This window comes from Corvus hawaiiensis, chromosome 19 (assembly GCF_020740725.1).
Source record: "Corvus hawaiiensis isolate bCorHaw1 chromosome 19, bCorHaw1.pri.cur, whole genome shotgun sequence".
NCBI classification, from domain to species: Eukaryota; Metazoa; Chordata; class Aves; order Passeriformes; family Corvidae; genus Corvus; species Corvus hawaiiensis.
Window position 1 is genome coordinate 5,666,601 of NC_063231.1, and position 26,613 is coordinate 5,693,213.

Consider the following 26,613-nt stretch of genomic DNA (forward strand, 5'->3'; position numbering starts at 1 on the left):
CGCCTCTGTACCCTTGCTGGGTGTGAGTCCACATGCATTTATTTGCTATTGAAAACTGGTGTCTTGGTGCACTTGCTCCAGACAAATGAACACCTCCAGTTTGCTCTGGACAGCTACCCAGGCAAAGCCTCAATTCACAATCCAATACATAAATTGTTCAATTCAGCCTTTCATTTGGCTCCAAAAGAACTTCAAAGTCGAACCTCTCTCGAAGCTCTAACGGTCTTCATGGACGGATTGGGTAGATCCCGTAAATCTATCATGACTTGGAAGGATCCCAGGATGCAAATGTGGGAGTCTGACGTCCAGCTGGTGGATGGTTCCCCACAGATTGCCGAACTGGCAGCAGTAGTTAGAGCTTTTGAGAGGTTCGAGGAACCTATTAATTTGATAACACATTCAGCTTATGTACCTGGAGTAATTGCCAGAGCAGAACACTTTTTTAAAAGAAGTGTCCAACCCTAAATTGTATAGCTTGCCTTCGAAGCTTGTTTTTCTACTCTCCCACCAAAACCACCCGTTCCACGTAACGCATGTGAGGTCATACACCGATCTCCCTGGGCCTGTTACTGAAGGGAATTGGAGGGCAGACACTCTTGCAATGCCGATACAAGTTCCCAGTGTGCCGGACACATTCACTCAAGTGAAGCTGAGCCATCAGTTTTATCATCAAAACGCTCCAGCCCTTGTGAGAATGTTTAAACTGCCTAGAGACCAGGCAAGGGCAATTGTGCCAACTGCCAAAACTTCCAGGTGCCGTCACTGGGCTCCGGGGCTAACTCCCGAGGCTTACGTAGCTGTGAAATCTGGCAGACAGATGTAACCCATGTCCCTCATTTTGGAAGATTAAAATACGTACATGTCTCTGTTGACACGTTTTCCAGAGCTGTGTTCGTGTCTGCCCATGCAGGAGAAAAGGCAAAGGATGTTTTGAAATATCTTCTCCTTGCTTTTTCTACCCTGGGCGTTCTGGCAGAGATAAAAACCAATAATTGTCTGGCTTACATCTCTAACAAACTTCAGGAATTTTTTGGTTTGTGGGGTATCCAACATACCACAGGCATTCCCCACTCCCCCACAGGTCAATCTATAGTTGAGAGGGCCCATCAACCTATCAAGAGGGTCCTGGACCAACAGCGGGGAGTGACAGAGGTCAATTCTCCCATTGTGAGACTCTGTAAGGCTCTTTTCACAATAAATTTATGGAACAATTCATTCTCAGAGCAAACCCCCCCACCCCGTATTCTGGCATTTCTCCAATTCGACCCAAGCCAAATTAAAGGAACAACTGCCAGTGTTAATCAAAGATCCAGAGAGCCATCAAATTTTGGGCCCTTTCCCACTAATCATATGGGGGAGGGGATAAGCCTGTGTTTCTACACCTTCAGGACCCAAGTGGATACCTGGAAAGAACGTAAAGCCCTACCTTGGACCATTGGTGACAGCTCCTGAGGAGACAACAGATGACACTCCAGACTGTGAAAAGAAAACCCCAGACAAGGAGACAAGTGCAGCTTGGAGAAGACGCTGGTGCAAGATATTGGACACGTGAATGTCCAACTGTGCTACCTCCAGGCTGTTCCCCAAAAATCTGAAACCCCAAAGCCCCTTATATGTTACCTTCATGTGTTTCCCTACCCCACAACCACCTTACCCATGTGCTACCTATCTCATGAATATAAGAAAAAAGGGGGGAGGCGAGAGGGAAAAAGATAAGACAATGAAAAAACATATTTTAATAATTTTTTGCTTAAAATCCCACAGAAAAAAGACTACCCATACCTTACTTACCACCATGTCCGTAACTGTCTACCTCTGCCTTCTCCCGCTCGCCTAGATCCTCTTACCATCAGAGGTTGTCGCATGGATTGTCTCACAGCCAAAAGCCAATGTGTGGGTCACCCTGGTGAAAGCACTCCAGCAAGACCATATGTGCTTGTCTATGGGTAGCGCCAATGTCCCACTTTCATCGTGCCTGGTGGGGATCCCTCTCCATGAGGATGATCTGCCCTTCTCAAGTCAGGTACCCTATCCGGTAGCCGCTTTGGTTAAATGGGCGAATGTGCTGCCTACAGCACCAGAGGAACCCCAAGAATTGGGACTACTGGGTCCTCCAAGGCTACCCACTACCTCAAGTTTTTCCTCAGCCTGAATGGAGGGGCGATAATCTGGTCAGAACACCAGAAATTGAGTCATATTAAAGATATGACACCTCTTGATAAAGTTTATTTCACCAAAAATTGGTGCCGAGACAAGCACCTCATCCCAGCTGAGTCACCCATGTACCCCAAAGCACTACCTATGGGTATGTTCCTGATTTGTGGGAATCGGGCATGGTCCAGAATCCCATCCTGATTCTGGGGAGGACCGTGCACTCTCGGCAGGCCTTCTGTACTAGAACCCAATAAGATCCAAATTTTGTATTGGAAAAACCATACTCAATTGGCCTGCCAAAAGAGAGGAATACAGCAATTAGACTCAAATTGTGGTAGCAAAATTGTTAATTGGTCCACATCTAAAAGGGTTGTTACATTGCTTTTCCTGCCTTGGGTAGCAGCAGCGAAGGCCCTGGGCCAAATCACTCACCTTGAATGCCGGCTCGGAAAGCATGCTAACCTAACATTGAGTGCCCTCTCCCAATTACTTGAGGATGAAGAAACCACCAGGCACACAATGCTGAGAAACAGAGTAGCAACTGATTTTCTTTTACTGGCCCATGGACATGGCTGTAAGGAATTTGAAGGACTTTGCTGTTTTAACCTGTCATCTCGTAGCCAGAGCATCCACGCAACGATACAGAAAATGAAAGACCAGATTAAAGAGCTAAAGATAGAAGGAGACTCGGATTGGTTTGGAAACCTTTTTGGACAATGGGGATTTGAAGGACGGGTGAAACCCTTAGTCAAAGCTGGATTGTGGGTAATTCTAATAATTGTTATAGTTTTAAGTTTATTTGGTTGTCTTAAGTGCCTATCTAAGTCGATAGGAAAGGCTTTTCCTTTAAAAAAGAAAGGGGGAGATGTTGAGGTGACTAGGTTTAAGAACACTCCCAAATATGGGGAGAAAGGAGAAGCCTCTCCCATCAGGCTTTCTGGTGCCACGCAGACTTGGTCTGTCTCGTTGGCTTGTTACCCTACACACCCCCAGACCTTCCCCATTGGCTCCCCTTCCCTATTCCTGCTTTTGTACCACCTCCGTGCCCTCAGATCATTGGTCCCTGATGCTCCCTCTGCTCTGGTACAAAAACCCTGGGACTGAGGGTGCGGTGGCCAGGAAATCACTACAGAAGCCCGGAGGTCTGGCTGTATCCTCTGATTCACAGCGGCTTCACACAAAAAGGGCAGAAAGTGAGCTCCTCACCCGAGGGAGCCACTCCTGGTCTGGTTGTCAGGCGTGCAGGCGGAGGTAAAGAAGGAGAGAGGGGACTCCTCGTATAGGTTCCACGTGAAGGTTTATTCATGAAGGCACTAGGGACGAAAAGCCAAAAATATCCAGGGGCCAGGAATTCTATACTGAGGGATGTAAAGCCAGGGCTAAGGGATACAGCGAATGGGACAAAGGGAAGGAGGTGGGGTTGAAGCTGAGGGAACCAATGTGAACAACACATAGAAGGGATTAGGGGAAGTAACCAAGGGGGTATCGAGGAGTACCGAACTTTCTAGAACTATTGCATAGTCAACTAAGGGAAATGGATTTTTACAACTTCATACATAAAACAGGGAGGGGAAAGCATTAACCAACCAACTTAGGACATGTAAATAACTGCACCAAGGGGTAATGGGATCTCACCCTAACCAAGAAGGCAGGCTTCAAACATTGGTGCCTGACCACCAAACAGTGGAATCTGGAGTTTTCTGTGGGGTCAGGGTGGCTGCAGCCACTTCCACTGCTACATGGGACTGCTTGGTCCCGCTCTATTTCGTCTCTGGTCTTCCTTCGTGGCAGGATGCAATAAACCTCATCTGTGGAGGTGCTGTATGGGAGAGCCCTCATGACTCTGCCTCTGGTAATGCTGAGCTATCCAGTTTGAGTGTGTGTGTGAGAGCCCGTGCCTTACAGCCGCGTGGGTGAAAGGAGTAAGCCTGCTGGAGTGCTATACTGCACCCACCAGAATGATTCCTTTGCCAGGGACATTTCAGGGAAATGCAGCTACCCTTCACGAACCTGCACAGTGTGTTAACCTTGGACAGCTTCATGTCCAGCAGGGTTTAGCAAAGAGCCATGGAGGACAGTGCTGTTCACTCAGGAGTGCCAGTCTCCATGTCTTGGAGGTGACTGAACATCATATTTTGCATGAGGATGGTGAAAAAAGTTCTCAAGAGCTTCTGCAGGCTCTGTGAAAGCTCCCAACACATCTCCCATAAAAATCCCAGCAGCAACAGGATCCCAAAACCCCAAGTTGTTATGTTGGAGATGACAAAAAATTTAAAATTTTTTTAACGTTACTTTAGTCAGTTTTCACAGAATCATAGAATGAACTAGGTTGGAAAAGACCTTTGATATCATCAAGCCCAACCTATGTTCACCTTTGCCCTGGCAGAAGGGAATTTTAAGTTTCTTTCCAGGGCATTGTTCCACCAGGTGATGGCTTGATGAGCTTAACACCTCAACAGACTGGGAGTAGCACAGAAGATACAAAACCCGTTAATGACCATTGACAGACCATCAGCTCCAAACAATACCCCTGGCATGGTTGGAGGCACCCAGACTGGGAAAGGAGAGATAAGAATGAGGTCCTAATTAGCATCAGAGCCGAAGAAATCCGCATCCAATAGGAAACCAAATACTAAGAACTGAGCAACTTGGAACCAATGAACATTGAACCAATGAATTTCTATGGGTTTTGACTGTATAAAGTTTAGGAAAAATCTAGTAAAATCCAGGTGTCATGGAATGATTTTCTCTGCACAATCAGGGGTATATGTGGATGAAATGATTTCTGCTGCACATCCTGGCCAGAATAAAGTAATGCCTTGATTCTCTAACACTAAAAATGTTGTTAGAGGATTTTTGTTTTTCCCACAGTTTCAGTGACAGTTGAAGGCAGAGAAAGGCAGAGAAAAGCTGTGGGGTTCCAGTAGAATGATGCCATCAGCCTTTTCATCCTCCTAATGCATCATTTTCTGTTGATTAAATTTTCCATTGGAAAAAAACTGACAGGCTGCTATTTCCCTCAGACCAAATCACAGTAATGAAAGTTTATAAAGTAGCCATTCATTCAATCAAAACTTATTACTCGAAGCATGGTTCTATTTTTTTCCTCCTGTACTCCACATTAAGCATCCCTATTCAATGGCTGTTATTATGAGAATTGTTCTGTAATGAAAACGTAAATCCTCACGACAGGAATGCATTTCTGCAAACAATGTAAGAGGGGGCAAGTTCCCAGTACCTCCTATGGCTATAATCTGTGGAACCCATTCATATGCTGTAGCTAATGCCACACTTAATGGCTTCAGGATGGAAAAAGCCCCCCAGGCTGAAGATCCATGGTGCTCCAGAGGTCTCCCTGGCAGTTTATTGTGGCCTTAAGGAATCTTGTTCTCTTTGTCATAAGAAATACAGTCACCTAATGCAGCGTGACAGATCCCTGCCCTGGCTGGGGATAGTCAGCCTTGATTTTGCTGAGCAAAAGCTTGGATAACTTAAATATTCACATGTGAATGTGCCATATAGCTCAACCAAATGGGAATAGAGCATGTAAATAGAGCATAGGTAAAATTTCAACCTGACAGTTCAACTGACGAATGAGTAGGAGTTAAATTCATCCCACTTTAGGGCACAAGAAAGAGTGTTCCTAATTTCCTTATCGATGGCACCACTGGAAATGGCTTCTCTGCAAGTGCAGGGTGAGTGAATGAAGTCTGAATATTGTGGTCTCTCTGTTTCTCTGCTTTATTTCCACCTGAAATGCCATGCTAGGGATGACTTGGCTTCCTCAGGAAGCTGAAACTCAGACTAAAGTCATCAGGGCTGTTGGGCTGCTGGTGGGCCTGCCTATGAGCTCTCTGTTCCTGGAAAGGGAAATGGGTGGGAGACGAGTATGAGAGAAGTGGGACAGAAAACACAGATCCCAACCCATCTAATATTATTATATGATGCTACTGCTTTTACTGGGAGCAACACTCTCCAGGTCCTGAGCCAAGTAAGGCTGGCAGGAAAGTGGGGAGAGAAACTAAAGGGAAGCAAAAGTCTCCAGTTACCTCATGGTTATAATCCTTTAATGAAGCAGACCTTTAAATGTCTTAAAGTCAAAATTCTTGATACCATCAATATATCTTTTGCTGCTACAGATATTGCAAAAGTCTCCAATAATCCTGAGAGGTTATTATACACCTACAACACTTACACTACACCAGATCCTGATTTTTATTTTCGAAGAGGTCAAAGATTAAACCCAAACTGTCCCAAACTGTGTTTCTTCTCCTGGTCTTACAGTGGCAGCTGAGACATGCACAATACTGCAGAGGGTGGTCTTCAGGCTGCCAAAGCAGCTTCTTCTCTGAGTACCAACAACAGCCTTTTACTGACTATTCCTTGTGGGATGCAGAAAATACAGGTGCCACCTTCATTCTTTTTTTTTGATCTGTGCTTCCAGAGAGATTCATCACAGATCTAAACACAGTTGGGCTGGCACCAAGATCTTTAATAAAGGGGAAAGTCAGGTACTGATTTACTGTTGGTGGGAAGGAAAACAGAATATAATCCCTCCCTCAGATGACCTGGGTACAGCATCCTGCAGGGAGCAAGGTGTTCTGCAGGACTTGTGGTGGTGGTGGACACATTCCTTTCTCCTTTGGTTTTCTTTGCACAGGCACAGTCTGCTGAGAACATCAGACTTCTGATAATGCAGCACAGAACTCCAACACAGGTCCTTAAAGAGCAATTCTGCATCAGCACAAGATGGAATAGCTTTATATATCACAGGCTTTTGCCTGCGCATTTCATTTTCATTTTTATCCACAGCATAAAAACAAGAAATGAGACTGTGGAATGAACTAGGTGTAAAAGCAACTGAAAATGCTGGCAGAAAATGAAATGCTGAGGGCAGCTGCCTGTGCTTTGGTACAGCTGAATCAAAATCTTAGTCTTCAAATGTTTGCCTGAACCTTAGGCCAAGCCAAGCTTGGATCCAATAGAGAAATTTCTGGCAGCACCCATTTCACGTGCTGATTATAAAGCACTATTTCAAATGCACTCATATTTACATAATTTAAAAATTATCTTGTACATATATACATGAAGGAGCTGTTTGTGTACTGTATGTTAGTGATCAACCTTGCTGTTCCAATAATTTAATAGCACACTCCAGATGTCACATTTTAATATTCTTAATTAACCAGGTGTAAGAGACAGTCCGAAAATCCCTCATCTGCCTCACGATCATCGCCGAAGACAGAGACTGAACACAGCAGTCCTGGCCTGGCTGAGGTGGGATGTCTGCCAAGTGTTGCCTACGGGTGTGCCCACTGGGAACTGGTACGCATTCCTGAGGAAAATTAGTGCAGGTCACAATGGACTGCGCCGTTCTTGCTGCCCAGGCGGGAAGGACTGCGCCGAAGCGGAAAGGAATGACCTGTCCTGTACACCTCTCCAGTACACCTGTCTTGTACGTCTGTCCTGTACCTGCTTCCCAAAGCAACGGACCCCATAACAATGGCTGTAGATTTCCCAACCTCTTGGCCAGTTGCCCCTCGCTTCTGAAAAAGACTATAAAGAGACTTTCTGAAATAACCGAGTCCGAGATCTCCCCACGGAAAGAAGACGAATCTATTGGCGGAAGACCACGAGGACTTCGTCTCATCCGTTGGTAGCTATTGCCCCTCTTTTTCCCCCTCTCTACTTTGTTTCTCTCTCTCTCTCTCTCTCTTACTCTCTTCTATTGCATTACTGTGTTGTGGGCACTTAATAAAGGTGCACTGTTTTGATTAAAACTGAAATCTCTTGTGTCCTTTTACACTCTGAGATCGATAAATGAACCATCACGACCCCCGCTTGCATTAGCGGATCGTGACATTAAACTGGCGTCACGGACAGGATCTGACAGACAGAAGGGGTTGCAAGGTTGTGTGTAGTCTGTAATAGGGGAAGGACGTTTCGCTCCAGCCGCACCTAGCCCGACACCCCAAAAAGGGTGAGCGGTGTCTAGAAAGCAAGGGGGGTGACTCGAATTTCCCGCAAACTGCACACGCCTAGGTGAAAAGCACCCCATACTCAGTTGAGGGCTCTGTCTTCAGATTTTTCGCAAAAGATCTCTTAGTGTAAAAGGGGGAACTGTGTTTTTTGGTGTGTGTGTGAATTTGGACTGCTTGGTGTAGTGAAGAGACAACCATAAGTAACTTAAGGGGTACCTCCCAAGCAGATTTGGTCTCTTCACCCACCCAGGGAAGCGAAGGGAGACACAGAGAAGCTGTGTGTGTCGCAGTGTGTAATTAACTTTTACCTCTCTGTGGTGGTTTTGATCCCTTCATAAAATGACTGAAAACCCTAGTGCAAAAGTTAAAGCCGCGTTTTATGCTCTGCTAGCAAAACACAATGCCCGGCCCTCTCCGGGAGGGGAAGAATGGGCTCAAAATAACTGGTTTAATTTGGATAATGTAACTGATAGAGTATGTTCTTTACAACATGAGACTAGATTTAAATTTGGCCGAAATAAAACCATAATCTGCTCTGTTTTAGGGGCATGCTTTGCGGCAGCTATAGATCATCACTTAAAGCGATGTACTGAGGAGAAAGCAATCATAGATTCACTTCAAAACCTAGTGGAGATTTTACAGAAACAATTAGATGAAGAGAAGAATAAAAATCATTTGCTAGAGACTGCTTTAAAAGAGGAATATTTTAAGAATTCACAGAATACTGACTCACCAAAAGAGACAGAGGAAAAGGAAACTCCTCACATTAACCAAATATACCCCCAGAAAGAACTAATACTAGTAAAAAATTGTGGGGAAAACTGCTGCCCTCGTATAAGACCTCTGATTAAAACAGAATATAATTATATCAATGATGAAGATCTTGAACCGCATATCACCACTAAACAAATACCATACACTGCTGTTGAATTGGCCAGGTTAAAAAAGGAGTATGGGTGGCTCCCCCATGAATCTGAGACGGAATATGTTTTCCGAGTGTCCCTCACTGGAGGAGACCAAATTCAATTAACTGAACAGGAGGCCAGTGGATACTGGGGACATGGAGTTTTCTTGACAACAGGAGACAAACGTGGCACATGGTCCCTGACTCAGCGTGCAGCTTTCTGGGCCGGGGGACTCAATCCTTTAGAAAGGGGAGACCCTTTAGCTATAGTTGGTACCCCCGATCAACTTCTAGAAAGCGTCCACAAAGCCGCCTGTCTGCAAATGATCCATGAAAGGAAATTAACTCCTGGATATGAATCCCCCATGCAATTACCTGTGAAACCTGAACTGATGACCCCTTTAATCCGAGGTCTTCCAGAATCACTCAAACCTACAGCAACTGTCCTTCAAAAAACCATAGCAGCTGTAGGCCCCATAGATAGGCTGAATAGATTCCTTGGAAACCCGAGCGACCAAACTGGATCTACCGATCCTGGGTTTACTCCATATTCAACCCCCTCTCAGCCGCCAGGTTCACAATCGAATTCACCTGCCGGTGATCGCAAAGTTTGGACATGGAGTGAGGTTGCAGAAGATCTGATTAATTACAGTAGGAAATATGGACCTATAAAAATCCCAGAGGAAAAATCAGACAAAACAAAAGGTGTCAGGTACATTAGGGCTCCTCATAGTGAAAAACCAGAGAATGTAAAACAGATCCCTAAGCGTCAGTATTGGTGGTTATTAGGTATCAAAAAGGGGGTCCCCAGAGATATGATGGATGGCTTACCCCCTGATAAATTGAGTAAGGTAGTGTCTAACTGGCACTGCCGAAAACCCATTCTACCGAATCCGTCACTTCAACCCAGTGCACCCCTCCTCCCTCAGAATCTGGGCAGTGAGTCAAAGCAACCTCTCCCTCAAAGTCTGTGCAGTGAGCCAAAACGACCTCTCCCTCAAAACCAGGGAAACTAGACCCTCCGTCTCTTGTCAGTGGGCGAAGAGACGGAGCATGGATATACCTGAGAATGCTCACTAAAAATAAAACAGGAGATATAATGATCACAGCTATTACAGGCCCTAAACGGGCACCTGTAACTTTTCTGATTGACACTGGGGCACAAATTTCTGCGCTGACAAAGAAAGATGCCCAGAGGTGTGGAATTGTTCCAACAAAGAACCAATATTGTGTTTTAAATGCCTTGGGAACGCTCTCACTACAGGGACCAAATGATCCTAAGAATCCTGCACACTACCCTGGACAACCTGTTTTGGTAGACCTTCCTACTGTAGGAGAAGTACCACTAGTGCTAAAAAGCCCTCTGAATAAATATGCATGGGTAGCCTCTGATGCCCTAGGGAGAGAGCATCGGATACATACATGCTGCATAATTCCATCATTCTAATTTTCTGCCTTTGGTGGCAGACTCTGTTGTGTTTGCTTTTCACAGAAGAACTCCGAGGGACATGAAGAATCCGGCATGGTCCCTCAAACAAGTTAAATTGCTGATGCAAAACAATGTCTCAGAAGTTCAGCCAGCTTGTTCACCTTTTCTGCAAACTTCCTTCGAGGGGTGGACAACCTGGTTGCAAAAGCGGAACCCTTCTAAGAAACGAACGCAAAGAGACATAACCGGTGTTATGGGAACAGGATTGGGAATCTTAAATAGTATTGATTCAGAAGTACCAATGAATAAATTGGCTGCCACAACTACAGATTTGACTAAAATACAACAACCACTACAGTCATCCCTATTAGCCTTGGGAAGCCATCAGTGGTTGTTATCGAACATATTACCAAATTGGGAAAAGGTAAATGTGAATGACCACAAATTGATAATTGACGCACTCGATGCTGCACAAAACAACGTTTCTTTGGCTCTCAGCTGCATCCAGGCTCAATTATGGATGCAGTCAGTTGCTGCCTCAATTATAAGAGAAGGCGAAGAAGGCACTTTTCCTACTGAAATTCGGAAAATAATCTGGGACAGTGCCGCTGATTTTGAAAGAGAATTCCAATCCTGGTGGAACTTAGTAAATTTTACCTACGATCCCCTCACAAACACAGCCACAGCCTTTGTTCTAACCATACGTAATGCTTCAGTGCATTTGATATTCCCTGTCATTGAATTAGGGCTGAACCATGATGGAGCTGTTCTCTATCCTTTCGAGCATAGAGAATGGGCCCGTCAAATTGGTGAGAAGTGGCAAACTGTTAATTTAGAAACTTGTATTGTCCGAGAACAACAAGGATTTATCTGTGAAAGTAATGCAATTAGAGCTCAAGACATTTGTTTAGATACAGAACAAAATATCTGTCATTTTGAAATTCATCCTAACGAAATTCCTGAAACAGTGCTTGTCTATATAGGTAATGGATGTGCATGCTTAAGAACTGCTTGTGATAAAATATTTGTAGAAAATGTAGTAGTAGATACTAAAAATCATTCAAATTTTTGTGTTTGTAACTTTACTAAAATCATAGGATGCGATTTTTCATATTTAGCCCCAGTTACTTCTTATCACCTTTTACAGTCCAATTACACACTGATTCACCAATTATTGCCTACCCCCATTGGAATGAACCTTACTTTGGTAAAGCAATTGTTGCTTCACCAAGATTTAATTGAAATTTTGCAAAAGATCAAGAAAAATGGACAGAAAACCTTGGTAACTGTTCATCACAATGTGAAAGAAATACATCGTGTTCTAGAAAGGGTAAAGAAAGGTGCTGAACACAGGTGGTGGGATACTCTTTTTGGGTGGTCACCCACTGCTACAGGTGTCCTGAACAAATTGTGTCATCCCATCATTGTTCTCTTGATTTTGATCTTGATTGGTTTTGCTTTATCAGCAGTCTTATACATCATGAATTGGAGAATGATGAAACGGTTAACACAATTGACATCTATAATAGATGTCCACGTCCCATCCACTGTGGACATCCCCAAGGTTGTTGACACAAGACGAACTACACGAGTATTAAAATGTGATAAGAAATTAGAGGTATTTTGATTAGAAAAAAAAAATTACATGTGTATTCTGATTTTAAAAAATTATTTACTTCTTTCTTTTGTTTCCTTCTTTTTCTTTTCTTTTCCTTCCTTTCTTATGTTCTCTACCCTTTTCCGGGATATGCTACCAACATTGACGAGTCCTGAAGACTTCACAACGACACTACGAAATCATGCTGATGGAGCTCGCTTGACGACAATCGTGAGTCACGGGGTGGTGTAAGAGACGGTCCGAAAATCCCTCATCTGCCTCACGATCATCGCCGAAGACAGAGACTGAACACAGCAGTCCTGGCCTGGCTGAGGTGGGATTGTCTGCCAAGTGTTGCCTACGGGTGTGCCCACTGGGAACTGGTACGCATTCCTGAGGAAAATTAGTGCAGGTCACAATGGACTGCGCCGTTCTTGCTGCCCAGGCGGGAAGGACTGCGCCGAAGCGGAAAGGAATGACCTGTCCTGTACACCTCTCCAGTACACCTGTCTTGTACGTCTGTCCTGTACCTGCTTCCCAAAGCAACGGACCCCATAACAATGGCTGTAGATTTCCCAACCTCTTGGCCAGTTGCCCCTCGCTTCTGAAAAAGACTATAAAGAGACTTTCTGAAATAACCGAGTCCGAGATCTCCCCACGGAAAGAAGACGAATCTATTGGCGGAAGACCACGAGGACTTCGTCTCATCCGTTGGTAGCTATTGCCCCTCTTTTTCCCCCTCTCTACTTTGTTTCTCTCTCTCTCTCTCTCTCTTACTCTCTTCTATTGCATTACTGTGTTGTGGGCACTTAATAAAGGTGCACTGTTTTGATTAAAACTGAAATCTCTTGTGTCCTTTTACACTCTGAGATCGATAAATGAACCATCACGACCCCCGCTTGCATTAGCGGATCGTGACACCAGGTCACACACGTTTGCTAAATAATGAACAAATGCACCTGACTGTGCTGCATTTTGTGCTAATGCTGTTAGTAATATTTTCTGATTTTCTGACATACCTTTGTGATTTAGTCAAAGGTGATATGCAAGGATTCAGTGAGATGTACTGACAATTGCTCTTTATGCTTTCCTGATAATGCTGTAGACGTCACTGAGCTGCAGAGTTGATAAAACTGCACACACTTTACTTATTGCTCCATTATTCTTTGCTAATTGAGCCACGTTTAGTCAAGTGTTTACAAGCTTTGCTAATAGACTTGCATACCAATTTTGTTCAATATGCTATAGTAAAGAGAATGTTTACTACCTGCTGAGCTGCAGGAATCATGATAGATAACAGTTCTGAAGTTGTCACCCGTCAATAAACACAGACAGCAGCATGAGCATCTTATTTGGGGAGCGGATTGCTTTTGCAGTGCTCATGGAAATGATCTGGATGAACCCGTATCATAACTAAGGTGCAAAGTCAGTGGGGGCCAGATGTCAAAGTACTCTGGGTTTCTCTGAAACACTGGGTACATGGGCCATTAGGCAAGAACTTATTTTGCAGAAGGAGAAGTACAACAGTAAGAAGCTTAATGAGAATCTCTGAGTTCAAACTCACTTATTGGAATGTTCTCCTTAATCAAGGACCCTCAGAGCTCCAGACATCATCCACTGCCAGAGGTGAACAATTCCTCTGAGGATGCTGGGTCGTCTCAAGGAGGGAGACAAAAGTGTTCCCTGCACATGGATGGCAACCTGGAACAGTATATGGCTTATCCCATGACACTGTTTTTGCCTTCCCCTCATTTTCACTTGCTTTGCTTTCATCTCACAAATATGGAAAATAGCCACTACCAGTTCTATGGAGCTGCTTTTCTTCTCTGTGCTGGTCAAAATGTGTTTGGTGCAGTTCCTCTCAAAGAGGTTCTTGGAAAGTGGTGCCATTTCCCTTTACAATGGAAGGAGGACACAATCCCATGACAAAACAGCAGCATTCAATTAAAAAGAAATTATTGTACTGTAACAAAAATAATTTGTAATAATAATAATAAAAATCTACCATTATAGGAGCGTGATTTTTTTTCTCCTAGAAAACAACAGAAATTCAGACTTCACAACTACAGCACTACAGGGCTTAGGCAGAATCAGCCACCTGAGAAATACAACCCTGCCAGCCTCTTTGCAGGGGGAATAAAAAATGCCAATTATGAAGTTTAATTTCATTGTTAAAATGCATTAGTAGAAGAGGGATTATTGTGCAAGACAACATGCAAAGCTCAGAAGAGAGAATGTATATTCAGCCACTTTCTAAACTCTGCAAAATGTAAGAAAAGAAGCTGGTGCAGAAGATGGTGTGACTAAATTCCAGTTCCGGTGTTTCAGGGCTCTCTTCTCTCTCCATTTCACACTACCCTCTTCTAGCATGATTACTCTCTCATTCATTTTATACATGAAAGTTCCATAATCAAAGTTTGTTCTGCAGCAAGGAGAGAATACAGAAAACTCAAGGGGTATCTTGCAGATATCAGAGATAAGAGCATCTGTCTTGGTCAGCAAAATACAAGGAGACTAAGTATTGAAAAGGACAATTCAGTCAATAATAATTATAAAACCATTGTGTAGTACCAAAGAAGAGTTCAATGAGCCAAACACTGAACTAAAGTTCTGATGTTGGCTGGTGATAAAAATCTGCCCAGTCATATTAAAGACTCATCTCTCCCTGAGCAAAACTGAATACAAAAAGGGGATTCAGTCACACTGACAGAAGGAACACCCAGAGCCCAGGCAGGGACACACCAGCACAACAGACAACCCTCCGGTTATCTCATCTAGTCTAAAAGTAATTTCCAACAGAGTTACAAACCTCATTGCAACCACTTTTCTCTACTTAAAGCAACCTGTGACTGAAATCTGTTCTAAGCTGAGGAATACCATCAATTATGCTGCTAAAATCCCTCTTTGCAGGGATTTCTCCCATTTTCAGCACTGTGCTGACCCCCATTACAGAAGTGCATATACCATATACCTGTACCTATCACACTGCACTGTGCAGTGGTACAAAATTATTGCACAACATCATCAATTGTGACCCAACATCTTCAGCTTTGTAGGCTGCTTGTGAGTGTCAGTGTGCTGTGTCCAGCATCATGCACCTGCCTCTTCTATGTGAGTCCAGGGAGGAATTCCTGGTCTAGGATATACAGTTGCACAATTCCCATTGCACTCAGGAGATGTCAGATCTGCCTTCTCCAGTGTCCACATGGATCATGCAGTGCTCGTGTGCCTGGGAGGAAGAGATCCCTTCATGTGTTCTGCCCTCTCTGCTCTGCAGGACATCTGCTGGAAACTATGAGATGAACTTCTCCGAGAACTTCCCTGAGAGCCTCCCTGCTGAGTTTCTGGGGACTGGGTCCTGTTCAGGCTCTGGTCTATTGAACCTGCACATGTCAGAACTTAAATCCCTGAGTTTTCAAAAGCAAATCTAACCTTTCTCCCTTTAGCACAGCACTTCTGGAAACCCATCCTGTCATCAATTAGCTCTCAGTCCTCCCATCGGTTTAATTAGCACACGCTTAGTGGAACAACAGAAAAACCTCCCTGAATGTTGAAAGAACTTTGAAAAAAAGGCCAGGACAGTGTTGTTATACTTTGTATCCAGGCATCCCTTCTTTAATCCATCACAGGGCTTAGAAATGCATGCATCAGTGGCATATCTCCTGTGTCCTCATAGTGTTGGAAATATTAATAATCCAAAGCACTGTAACATGGGGTAATGACTATATCTGAGCTTTAATGATGTGTTGTGCAGCACTGAGACATTAATAAGCCTGCCTTTCATATGAAACAAGTTGGAATTCTTTATAATGGGTAACAGGCAGACACTACAGGGAAATGAAATAAATATATTAAAAATACAAAAATAAAGATTTGAGTATTTTTCTCCCCTATTAAAAGAAAAAATATTTTAAAAAATTTTAAAACAATAGCTAAATTAATAATTTCCTGATGATAAATAGGGTTTTAACACACCCTGACCACAGCAACTTTATAGATATCATTTCATTTTCTGTGCCATGCCAAGCCTGCAGCCAGCTGGATGGTTAAGCAGGGTTTTTGTTGTTAACCAGTCTATCAATCAACAAAAGTACATGCTTAATTTTAAGCCACTTAAGTAAGAAGCCATCAGCACCTGTAAGTTTAATTACATGCTTAGAAATCATTCTGCATCTAAAGCTAGCAGATAAGGCTATGAAATTAAAACTACTCAAATTCTCACTACATAAGATTGTATTTTCTTTTCCTGCTGAAAACATGTCCATAGAAGAGTTTGGTAAAGTATCACCAGAAGAGCTTACAAATTTCTTGATATTGCTAAGAAACCCACCACCATGCTATGCAGTGAAAGGTCTACTTAAGTTAAATTATCTCTTTTATTTAAAACAAAGTGATTTTAACTCAGTGTGAAAGATGTGTTCAATTTAGGGACACTCTAAATCAGTCATTAACACTTCATCCTATCAGGACTGCTTACAAGATGTTTCAGACCCTATTGAAAAGAAAAAATAAGCTGAAATACCTCCACCATATCTTATTTCTGTCCTGCCACGATTGCAATTCATTTGAATTTGGTGGATCTGCTGCAATGAGATGGTTTCTGCTACAGTAGAAATATCCAGGCTGCAGATAGCAATGGCAAGTTAATTTTGGAGATGACTGTATTCTTGGGGTGTAATTTGGGAATATGTGACTCATTTCTACATGCACTGGGAGGTGGAAGAGAATTCACATCCCTCGTTGCATTACACCATGCCCATCCCCACGCTAAGTGATTTCACAAGTAAGGCAATTTGTCCTCCCCAAATGAAGAACAGGACGTTTCTCTTACTCATTTCCCCATCATTCACAATTTGAGAGAGGGGAGAGAGAGACACTGAGTTTTGAATTGAGTAGTTTATAAGACTTTGATAAAGACAGGACCTTGCCCAAAGATGCTTTTTATTCATATAATGTTCAAGAGTCAATTTTACTCTCTTGCTCAGGACTGGTTATAGATTAAATTGAATCAGTTTTGGATACCTTGGGAGCATATTTTTCTTAAAATCTATGGCTCTTCAATATAGTTTCATTTTTCACAGTGTTTAATCTCTTTTGCTTAGCATGACCATATTTCTTTTCCTTAAAATTGACAAGTTATATTATATTGCTTCAGTACTTGTTCTACATTTGGGGCTCAAATATATCCTGAAAAACCATTGGGAAAGAGGAACAAATGTGTTCCAGCTTAGTTCCTAGATTTCAGATTAAACATTTTATACCACACACTCTAATAAAATGTATGCATTTATTCATCAAATCTGGAATTTATATTGTAAATAGGATGTCTACATTAAAAAATTGCTGTCAATATAAAGCTCTGAAAAATTACAATTTAGGATTTTTTTTCCATGTCAATAATCCTATCTGTCTCACGTATTGAAAAACAGCAAGGAAGAACATTTCCTGACTTCTCAAAGGAATAATTATTTTAGTGATGACATTGACAGTTGGCACGGAATAGACACAAAAATTGAATTTCCTTGTTGTCCCCTGATCACTCCCAGAGTAAAAAATTCCTGCCCCAGCACTTGGATGTAGACATGGAGCCAGTCCTCACTAGCTGCTCTGCTAACACCACCTAACCACCAAGTATTTTAATACAAAAGAACCATTTGTCAGGGCTCCAACTATACAATTTGTTTTAATCTAATCAGCTTTTAATAAATTGTTGTACAAAACTTTCTTATTTGTAGTAAGCAAGATATGTAGAAGTGATTATGTTCTCATTTTGCTTCTCTAATCAATCATAAGCTGATGACTTAGGCAAACAATCTAGTTCATAAAACAGTGTGTGGTGAGTTTGTGAGGAGAACATCTATCAAAGTCAGGGATGGGTGATTTTTATAATTTGCTCCTGTTGGTGCACTTCCTCTTACATTAAATTTTAAAGAAGTTAATGGCAAAATAGATTTTATTCTGCATATCTCTTTTGCTCCTGTAGCCAGGCATCACTGATGATGCAGTCAGATGAGAAGCAGAAGAAATCCAAGAGTCTCCCAATAATATCCACTGGATTTGGATCTTAAATGCCTGCATGGAGACCTTGCTGTGACCAACCCCACCTCCCAGTGTTCCCAGTCTCTCCTCCCACAGCTGCTGCTGGTGGCACAGCTGGGTCAGAGGACACCCACACCAGACCTGTTCAAGTGCTTTAAAGGGAATGCTTACTTCAATAATGGATAACAGGGAAAACCTGTCACTGTGAGATGCAAAAAGCCATTAAAATCCATTAACCAAGCCTCTGGGCTGTGCCCATCCATAAGCTTTGATACCTGATCCTATTCCTTGCCCTTGGGATGCTCTCAAGCACTTCAGGGTTTCCCTTTGTGGTCCCTGGGGTGGCTTCCACTGCTGCTAAAATGCTGTCCCCAGCCAAAGATCTTGTGGGTTGGCCTCTCAGGAAGTTCTGGCTCAATTACGGTAAAACAGTGTGTCATTACTCCCTTCATATATGCAGAAATATTAATTATTAAAACTCAAACGTAAATTGAGTTGGTTTTGCTGGGCTTTGCTTTGTTATTCTGCAATAATATTTATGTCCACTGCCAGCCTCAAATAATGAAAATGTCAGGGGATGTAAGACAGTGTGTGCCTGGCTTACGGAGAGTCTAAAAATATAATACTCTAAATGCAGTGCCCTTGTGAGGGCTAAATATATTTTCTAATTTTCATGATGACTTGCCACTCTAAACATCGTATTTCTGCAGTTTATATTAAATCCATCCTCTCAATCTTTTGAAACAAGACTTACTACAGTCACAGTGGCAACAGGCAATCTACTCTTATTTTCCTTTGTGTCCTTCTGTGCACCTGGGTTCCAAATACTGCTCCCAATTCATATTACAAATTTCTCTGCAGCCTGAGCGTGGATCATCCTTGCTTGGTAACTCCAAGTAGTTTAGCAGTGGCAGCAATAAAAAGGGAACTACAGAGAGATGCTGTAGAGGTAGCTAGTGGGATGCCCGGCTCTTCTGTAAGCTGCGTATACTTAAAAAAATAGATAGGAAAATAGGATCTGCTTGCAATTTGAGAAAACTTGATCTGGAAGTCATTAAGACATCAAATCTATACGTTGCCAGTGTCACTTTTGCTGTTGCTACACAATGTTAGTCTGCGGCAGGAGCTACACACGGCAGCACACACAGGCCATTTCCAGCACAAGGAGATGGCAAGGAATAAGCTCATCAAAGAGTCTTTCAAACCCCCAACTTTCAGCAGAATAACAACCTTCCCCTTTTGCTCTCCTCTGGTCTCACACTGGTCAAATATCAGCTGTAATATATTAGGAAACTATTTCCCCCCCTTTCTCTGCTTGCTGTGTAGTCAATTGTAGGAGTTTAAAATTACCAATTCAGAACATTTTACTTTGTATTTGCATCAATCATTACCCAGCAAGCACAAGGAAGAGCACAGCCCTGAGACTCCAGAGTTGTCTGATGACTTAACAGAAGATTTCACATCCTTGCTGGAAAATAAAACAGGGAAAGGCATTTTCTGAACTGAAACCAAACTGCACGCCCTGAAAGGGATGCCTGTAGTCAAATATTTGCATATGCTTATCTCTGCAAATATTAGGGCTTTAGAGTGAAAGTCAAACAAAGCCCTGGTAAATGTGGGTCTCATAAAGCTGTATGAACATAGAAACGCCTAAACCAGAATGCTCTATTTAATGCAAGTGATAGAGGTTGTCCAGGAAGAACAAGTTTACAGCTTGTATTACACAACATTTTTCAGGGAAACTGTGGGGAGAGCTAAGGTAGAATTGAGCTGTGGGCTGTGGGATGCGCCTGCAGAAGCACATGGTGGCACAAAAGAGCACATGGTGACACAAAGGAGCACATGGCAGCACAAAGAAGCACATGGTGACACAAAGAAGCACATGGCAGCACAAAGGAGCACATGGTGGCACCGAGGAGCACATGGCAGCACAGAGGAGCACATGGTGACACAAAGGAGCACATGGGGGCACAAAGAAGCACATGGCAGCACAAAGGAGCACATGGCAGCACAAAGGAGCACATGGTGACACAAAGGAGCACGTGGCAGCACAAAGAAGCACATGGCAGCACAAAGGAGCACATGGCAGCACAGAGGAGCTCATGGGGGCACAAAGGAGCACGTGGCAGCACAAAGGAGCACATGGTGGCACAAAGGAGCACGTGGCAGCACAAAGGAGCAAGTGGCAGCACAAAGGAGCAAGTGGCAGCACAAAGGAGCACATGGGGGCACAAAGAAGCACATGGTGGCACAAAGGAGCACGTGGCAGCACAAAGGAGCAAGTGGCAGCACAAAGGAGCAAGTGGCAGCACAAAGGAGCACATGGGGGCACAGAGGAGCTCATGGGGGCACAAAGAAGCACGTGGCAGCACAAAGGAGCACATGGGGGCACAGAGGAGCTCATGGGGGCACAAAGGAGCACGTGGCAGCACAAAGGAGCACATGGGGGCACAAAGAAGCACGTGGCAGCACAGAGAGGCTTGTCTCCATGGGACCCTGGGGGGAGGAGGTGTCACACGGCAGACCCTACAGAGAGGAGCCTGCCAGGAGCTGACGGACGACTGAACCACGAGTGATCACCCCATAAAAGGACATTGAGAAAGGGTGTTGCTGATGTGGCAACATGGGATAGGTCACATAGTGAAGATTGCCATATAAGGAAGTACTGTGCCTTAGAAAAGAGTATAAAACCAGCTCATTCCTTTGAATAAACGATTCTGATTCCCTGCTGGTCTACGTCTGTGTCTCAGTCAATACAGAAAACTAAGGTTTTTCTCGGATTTTTTTTTAAATGTACGTATCATCAACAAAGCCACATGTTTATATTCAAGAGCTACATTATAAGTATGTGAGCATCCATAGATCCAGGCTAGCCTGTTTAAGTGCAAAGAGGTCCAATAAATTTATATGAAGTGATCTTTGCAACTGATTTAGAACCTACTTCAAAGGAAAACTAAGCACAAAACTGAACCTCTAGAAAGAACACCAGCCACAACTGGTAGATTTCAAATATTATTATATAACTCCTGTCAGCAACCTTTTATTCCACAGCAGCATTCTGACTAGCCTGCTGTACCCAAAACAAATTGTCAGCACTCAGGTGTCAATGAATTCAAAATGAATGAGCACTTCGGGAGACATTGATGTTGATGGAGAAACTTTGCTGAGCAAGCAGAGAGAAGAACCAGGAGGTGACACAGGGATAAATGCCACAGGCTGTCCCTTGGCTAACAAGCCCCGTGCCAGGCAGCCAGGGATTCCTCACCTGGATCTTTCCCCAGGAAGAGCAGCAACAAGGAAACCATCAAAGCTGTGATTGATAGGGCCAAAATAACTGAGCCTGCTTCAGTAGAGATCCCAACAGGGTTTGCTGGGCCATTAACTTCCCCTTTATGACTTTTCTCGTCTTCCTGCTACATTTGAGCACTGACTGAGCTTTGTTCCTCCCAGGCCAGGGGCTGAGGCAATTTGGATTGCACAGGGATGGGAGGGGGAAGAGCTGTGCCAGCCAAGGGCTGTGTGGGCAGAGGGAGGGGAAGATGGTCAAGGGCTGGCCAGGGGTGCACATCTCAAAATATGCATATCTGTCTGTCAAAAAAATCCAGGTCACTGTCAGGGAAGGTGCTGTCTCCCATTTAAACAGGATGGAAAGAGTCTATGTTTGCCATTCTAAATTACGGGCTAAAGTTTCTTTTCTCTTTCCTTGAATGATTTTTTTTATTTAACCCAAAACCTCTGCTTATTCCAGACTATAACACTGAAATACGGACAGTATAATGCACTTTTTTCCTCAGCTGGTGACTGCTTTTCAACAGGAAAAGGTGCTACTCCTGCATATAAATCGCTTGCAGAGAACTTTGGGATCACCCTCAATGCACAGTGCACATTTAACAGCTTTGCAAAATTGGGACCTGTGGAAATAAAATATAAAACTGTCGTGGGAAGATTTAAACTGCTCAGAAAAGGTTTACAGCCTTCTGCAGACTGCTGATTATGGAGAGAGGGCAAGGATGCAGGTGCTAAGATATCACAAGCCAATGAAAACTTCCTGATCTTGACCTTAGACTACAATTTGACATTACAATTTCCCTGTGTTTGTATTTCTCTATTCTTGTATGAAAGAAAAATAGATTGAAACCACCTGAAGTCTGACAGGGAAAGTGTTAATGCTTCTTTCTCAGTCTCTGTGGTAGAACAGGTGTCACCGGATTTGCACGTTTTGTATCAACTCAAGGTTAGTAAACAGGCTTCAGCAACAGCTCCACAATTACTTTAATCCAGGGAGACAGAGGATTTAATTGGGCAAGTTGCTTTTTATTGTGAGACAGTTCAGCACAAATAGTCCTTCAATACCACCGAAAGCTTGGGGGAAATGGGAAGCAGTGGGACTGGCTGCCCCAGGATAGAGGCTGGGGAGCATCACACCTGGTCCTGGGGCTCACCTGCATTTCATGCCTTAGTTTCCATATGCTCATTTGTTCAAGGAAAAAAACCCAACCAAACAAAAACCCAGGCAGAATTCAGGCTCTTGTTGAGAAGGACACAGGAGGGAGTTTTCACTGGAGCTGTAGTAGCAGACAAGCCAACCCTGGTAGATGTAACTGCACTAAACCCCTCAGTAGGGCTGATTTTTTGAACTTGCCACTCTTTGAACTGCAGATCCTGCTGCAGGGCCCAGTATATAACCCACATGTCCTCTGTTGTTCTTTGGGTTTATACAGGAGTACTTTGGCTGCCATCCCAAGCCTGGATTATTGAATGTATTTTCATTTACTGTCATATTTAATCAGTCAGCATGTACGTAACACATTCATCAAAAGGCTGCAAATTCTAGACAAAAAGCCACAAACAAGCAACTTGCTAATGGGATCATAAGTTTTCTGCAATTACAAAATGAAAATGAGGGAACGTGGGAAATACTGAGCTGTCACTTAAAAGTCTCTGTGTAACTGTCATGAGGTAAGACAAGGATCTATAGCTCAGGGTTGGGACAAGCCACTGTAATTTAACATCCTTCTAGAAGAGGAGGTGGAAAGTGAAGAGCTTATCCATCAGGCCATGCTATGGCTAGGATTATCCACAGGAGGGGATCTGCCAGTGACAGGGAATAGGCAGTCAGCTCATGACTGGGAACAGCAGAGCCACATTCCAAGGATCACCAGCTCAGGAGTCCCTTCCCCACTATCAGGTTCTGGGGTGGAGAATGTCAGGGTGAAGAGCCCAGTCCCTGGAGTCTGCTCAGGGAGCCAGTGGCACAAGAAAGACTCACACCAGTCTTCTAGAAACATTACACATCCTTTTGATGTTTTGGAGAAGCAGGATCAGCTCTGCCAAGGGAGGAAAGGCTCAGAGAGGCACTATGGGGAGCAAGAGGAGAAAACACCTTAAATTATGACCAGCCAGGGTTTCTGTGTTGTGGCAGATGGATGAACAGCTCTCCACATGTATTTTCTACTGGGCCATTTCTATTTTTCCTTTGTCTTATTAAGCTTTTTCTCTTGCTGGGCTATGGAATAATGCTGCACCGCCTGAGTGGCCTAGGTCTGCATACAAAATACCACGTTACCTGGAGCACAAAATACATGCACCTTATTTATTTTTACAGCAATGGGCCGAGTCTTTACACTGCTCCATGCAGGACAGACTGGTAGCTCCAGGCTAGTAGGCTGTTCCTGTGTTTTAAACAAAACAGTGTGGAAGCTCACCAGGCACAACGAAGTGAGGAGCAGCCTCATTTTCATCCATCAAACTCTACTCACAGAAAGAGTATTTTAAGCCAGACCCAGGCAGTTAAAAGGATCTGTCACCAGCAGGATTAAGGATTTTCCCAGGTCAGAGAACCTGCCCTGCTTAACAGAAAAAACAGTTTTCTACTGTCAGAAATCAAGCTTTAAGAATCTGAAGCATTGTCTGCAGCATTTATGGCTCTCTACTTAACAAAGCTGCTAGACAAGCCCAGCGTCCTTTACAGCAACATGGAAGGTCTGTCAGGTTTTGTTAAGGGCAAGAAAAGTGACATTTGTGCTTACACAGATTCTGTCCCCAGAATCAGAGCTGATGGGATGCAGCTTGTGGGCTCTCTGATTCTTGTTCCTTTTGTTCTTTCTCACTGGTATCTGACCCACTTTCTCTTTATGGATGTTTCTTCCTTCCCTGTTCTGTAAAACTCCAGTGAAAACAGGGGAACCTGCTGCCTAGACACTGGTAATCATCCAGGCTGATGCTCTTCCCTTTCAGCCTGTGGAGTTATTCATGCCCTTGGCACACCGAATACAATTTATTTCATGCAGCTTAAGTGTTTCTGGATGACAAAAGCACACACTAAGCAGTGTTGTTTCCCTATCTGATTCTTTCCCTGCAGAAACAGAACACATTAGGCTGGCTGGGGGCTCTGGGCTCATTGCTCAAGTGCTATCTCTGCTCCTGCTCGCATCATGCCCTGTCCCAGTTTTTCCAAGCCCTGATTCTTCCCATGGCTGTAGGATGCTGCAGCTCCACCACTCTCCTTTTCACCTTTCCTTTTGTGTTACACAGGGACACGTGTCTGTGATCTGCAGGGCACAGGGAAATCCCAGCCTGCTCTAGGAGTCAGTGCCAGAGACAGGCTGCGCTGATAAACGGAACAAAGCCATGCAAGGAGCACTCCCACCCCAGGGGGACCTCAGCATCTCTACACTGCTAATTCTTTTTAAACCAACACTTCAGAAAGTTAGTGCAGGGAAGAACATGGCCACACCTGTGTAATCCCAGACTAACTGATAAATCCTGTTACATGCTGCCATGAAATATTTACCTGGACTTGGAGGATACAGTGGCACAACCTGGACAGGCTTTCTGGCTGCAGTCAGGCTCCAATGCTACCAAGAGAGGTGCAGGAGTTCTGCACTTCACAGGCACATGGCCACCAGGAGCTACAGAAAGCACATGCCATCTTTCCTAATATCCAGTCAGACGTATATGAAAGGAAAGATTTATTAACCTAATTTCATTATTGTGTTTGTGAAACCTACTGGAAAAACATGTTACTGAAGTCAGGTGGATGAAAACAGTACTTGGTCTACTGCTTAAGCGTTGCTGGATTCTGAACAAATTTATGTTTATAGCTTGGACACATTTTTGGAACGTGATTCTTATTTTAGGTCAGTTTAATTTATCAAGCAACAAAGGAATTGTTTTCAGGTTTACCACAGTATTTAGCACTGTCAGTTTAAGTTATGGTTGTGCCACTTGTAAGAGAAAATAATTATTCCAATCGTGCTCTAAAATAAATAAAATGCTCTTTTCTATTTTGCTATCAAATGTTTTGCTGGCATAGAAACAATAATCTGGGATGAAGATGTGAATTTGTATTCACCTTAGAGGCAATATATTCATAGCCCAGAGAAATGGTCCTGGTTGTTTTCAATTCCCATTATTCCAAATTAGAGCGACATGGCCCAGCTTGCAAAAAAGCACCATTTGTATTGTCCTGACCAACGGGGTGAAATATGCAGTGATGACTGGATTTATGTTCAGTGAAAACAAAACCCACCGAAATCTCAAAGTTTCTTTCAAAGCTTCCAACAGGCACTGTCACTCAGGGAGTTGCAAACAATGTGCAGGCCTCCAGAAGAATATTGATAGTGCAGGGAGCGCAAGCATTTAAAGAAGGGGTAAGTATGACCTATCAGCTCTTTTCAGTCTTTATACCTTATCAGTTTTTATAGTTTGCATCACAATATTTGTGATTTCTCTCCTTTTTTTTTTCCTCTCATTTTCATTTGATTTGAACAGGGAGAGGATCTTGTAATAGCAATGCCTTCAACAGCTCCTGACAATTCACTCAGCTCATTTCCCTGACTCTCAAATCAGAAGAGTTTATTCTTCCTCTGCTCTGAGACAAAAGGATTCCCTTTAAAGCTCAGACTTCTTTAAGGAAATGAAAAGAGAGAGTCTGAAAGTACTTGGCTGCTCCAAAGTGCAAATCACTCAGGAAAACTCTGTCTTGGTCAATCGATTCATCTTAAACAAAGTGACTTGAAAGGAAGGAGGGTGAAGGAGAGGGTCTGAATTTAAGACTTAAATTTTTCCAGTAAAACAGTCTATATTTGGCTCATTGTGTTGAGAGCTCTTTGCTTGAGGCAATACCAGTATTTCTGTACTTCTGAACTGATTTTATATACGTGTCTTCTCATTAATTAGTTTTGCCTTCAAGCTCCATTTAAAAATACGGGGCTAAAGAGGAGCAAAACTAACATCAGTGTATAATTTATTATAATTTCTACTTTTTGTTTAAATAGGACTGTAAAATTCTGACTGAAGAAAGAATTCCTTTAAAAAAATGAAATTAAGCTTCAAGCTATTTTTTAAATCAAAAGTTCTGTGGTCAAAAAAGGAAAAAAAAAAAGTAATCTAGTTGCAATTTTAAAACTCTTTCCTCTAACCACAAATCCATTCTTTGTAAGTCAACTGAGCAATAAAGCCAAAGCAATATTTAGTTACTGGGGAAATATGAGACCCTGCTCATTAT

The 26,613-nt window shown here is 43.2% G+C and overlaps 1 protein-coding gene across 1 annotated transcript; it reads left to right on the forward strand.

Annotated features, from left to right (window-relative positions):
- Positions 1 to 8,474: 8,474 nt before the first annotated feature.
- Positions 8,475 to 10,758, forward strand: LOC125336042. Its single transcript, XM_048324149.1, has one exon. The coding sequence runs from the start codon at positions 8,475 to 8,477 to the stop codon at positions 10,053 to 10,055; it is 1,581 nt and encodes a 526-aa protein (XP_048180106.1). The 3' UTR covers positions 10,056 to 10,758.
- Positions 10,759 to 26,613: the final 15,855 nt, after the last annotated feature.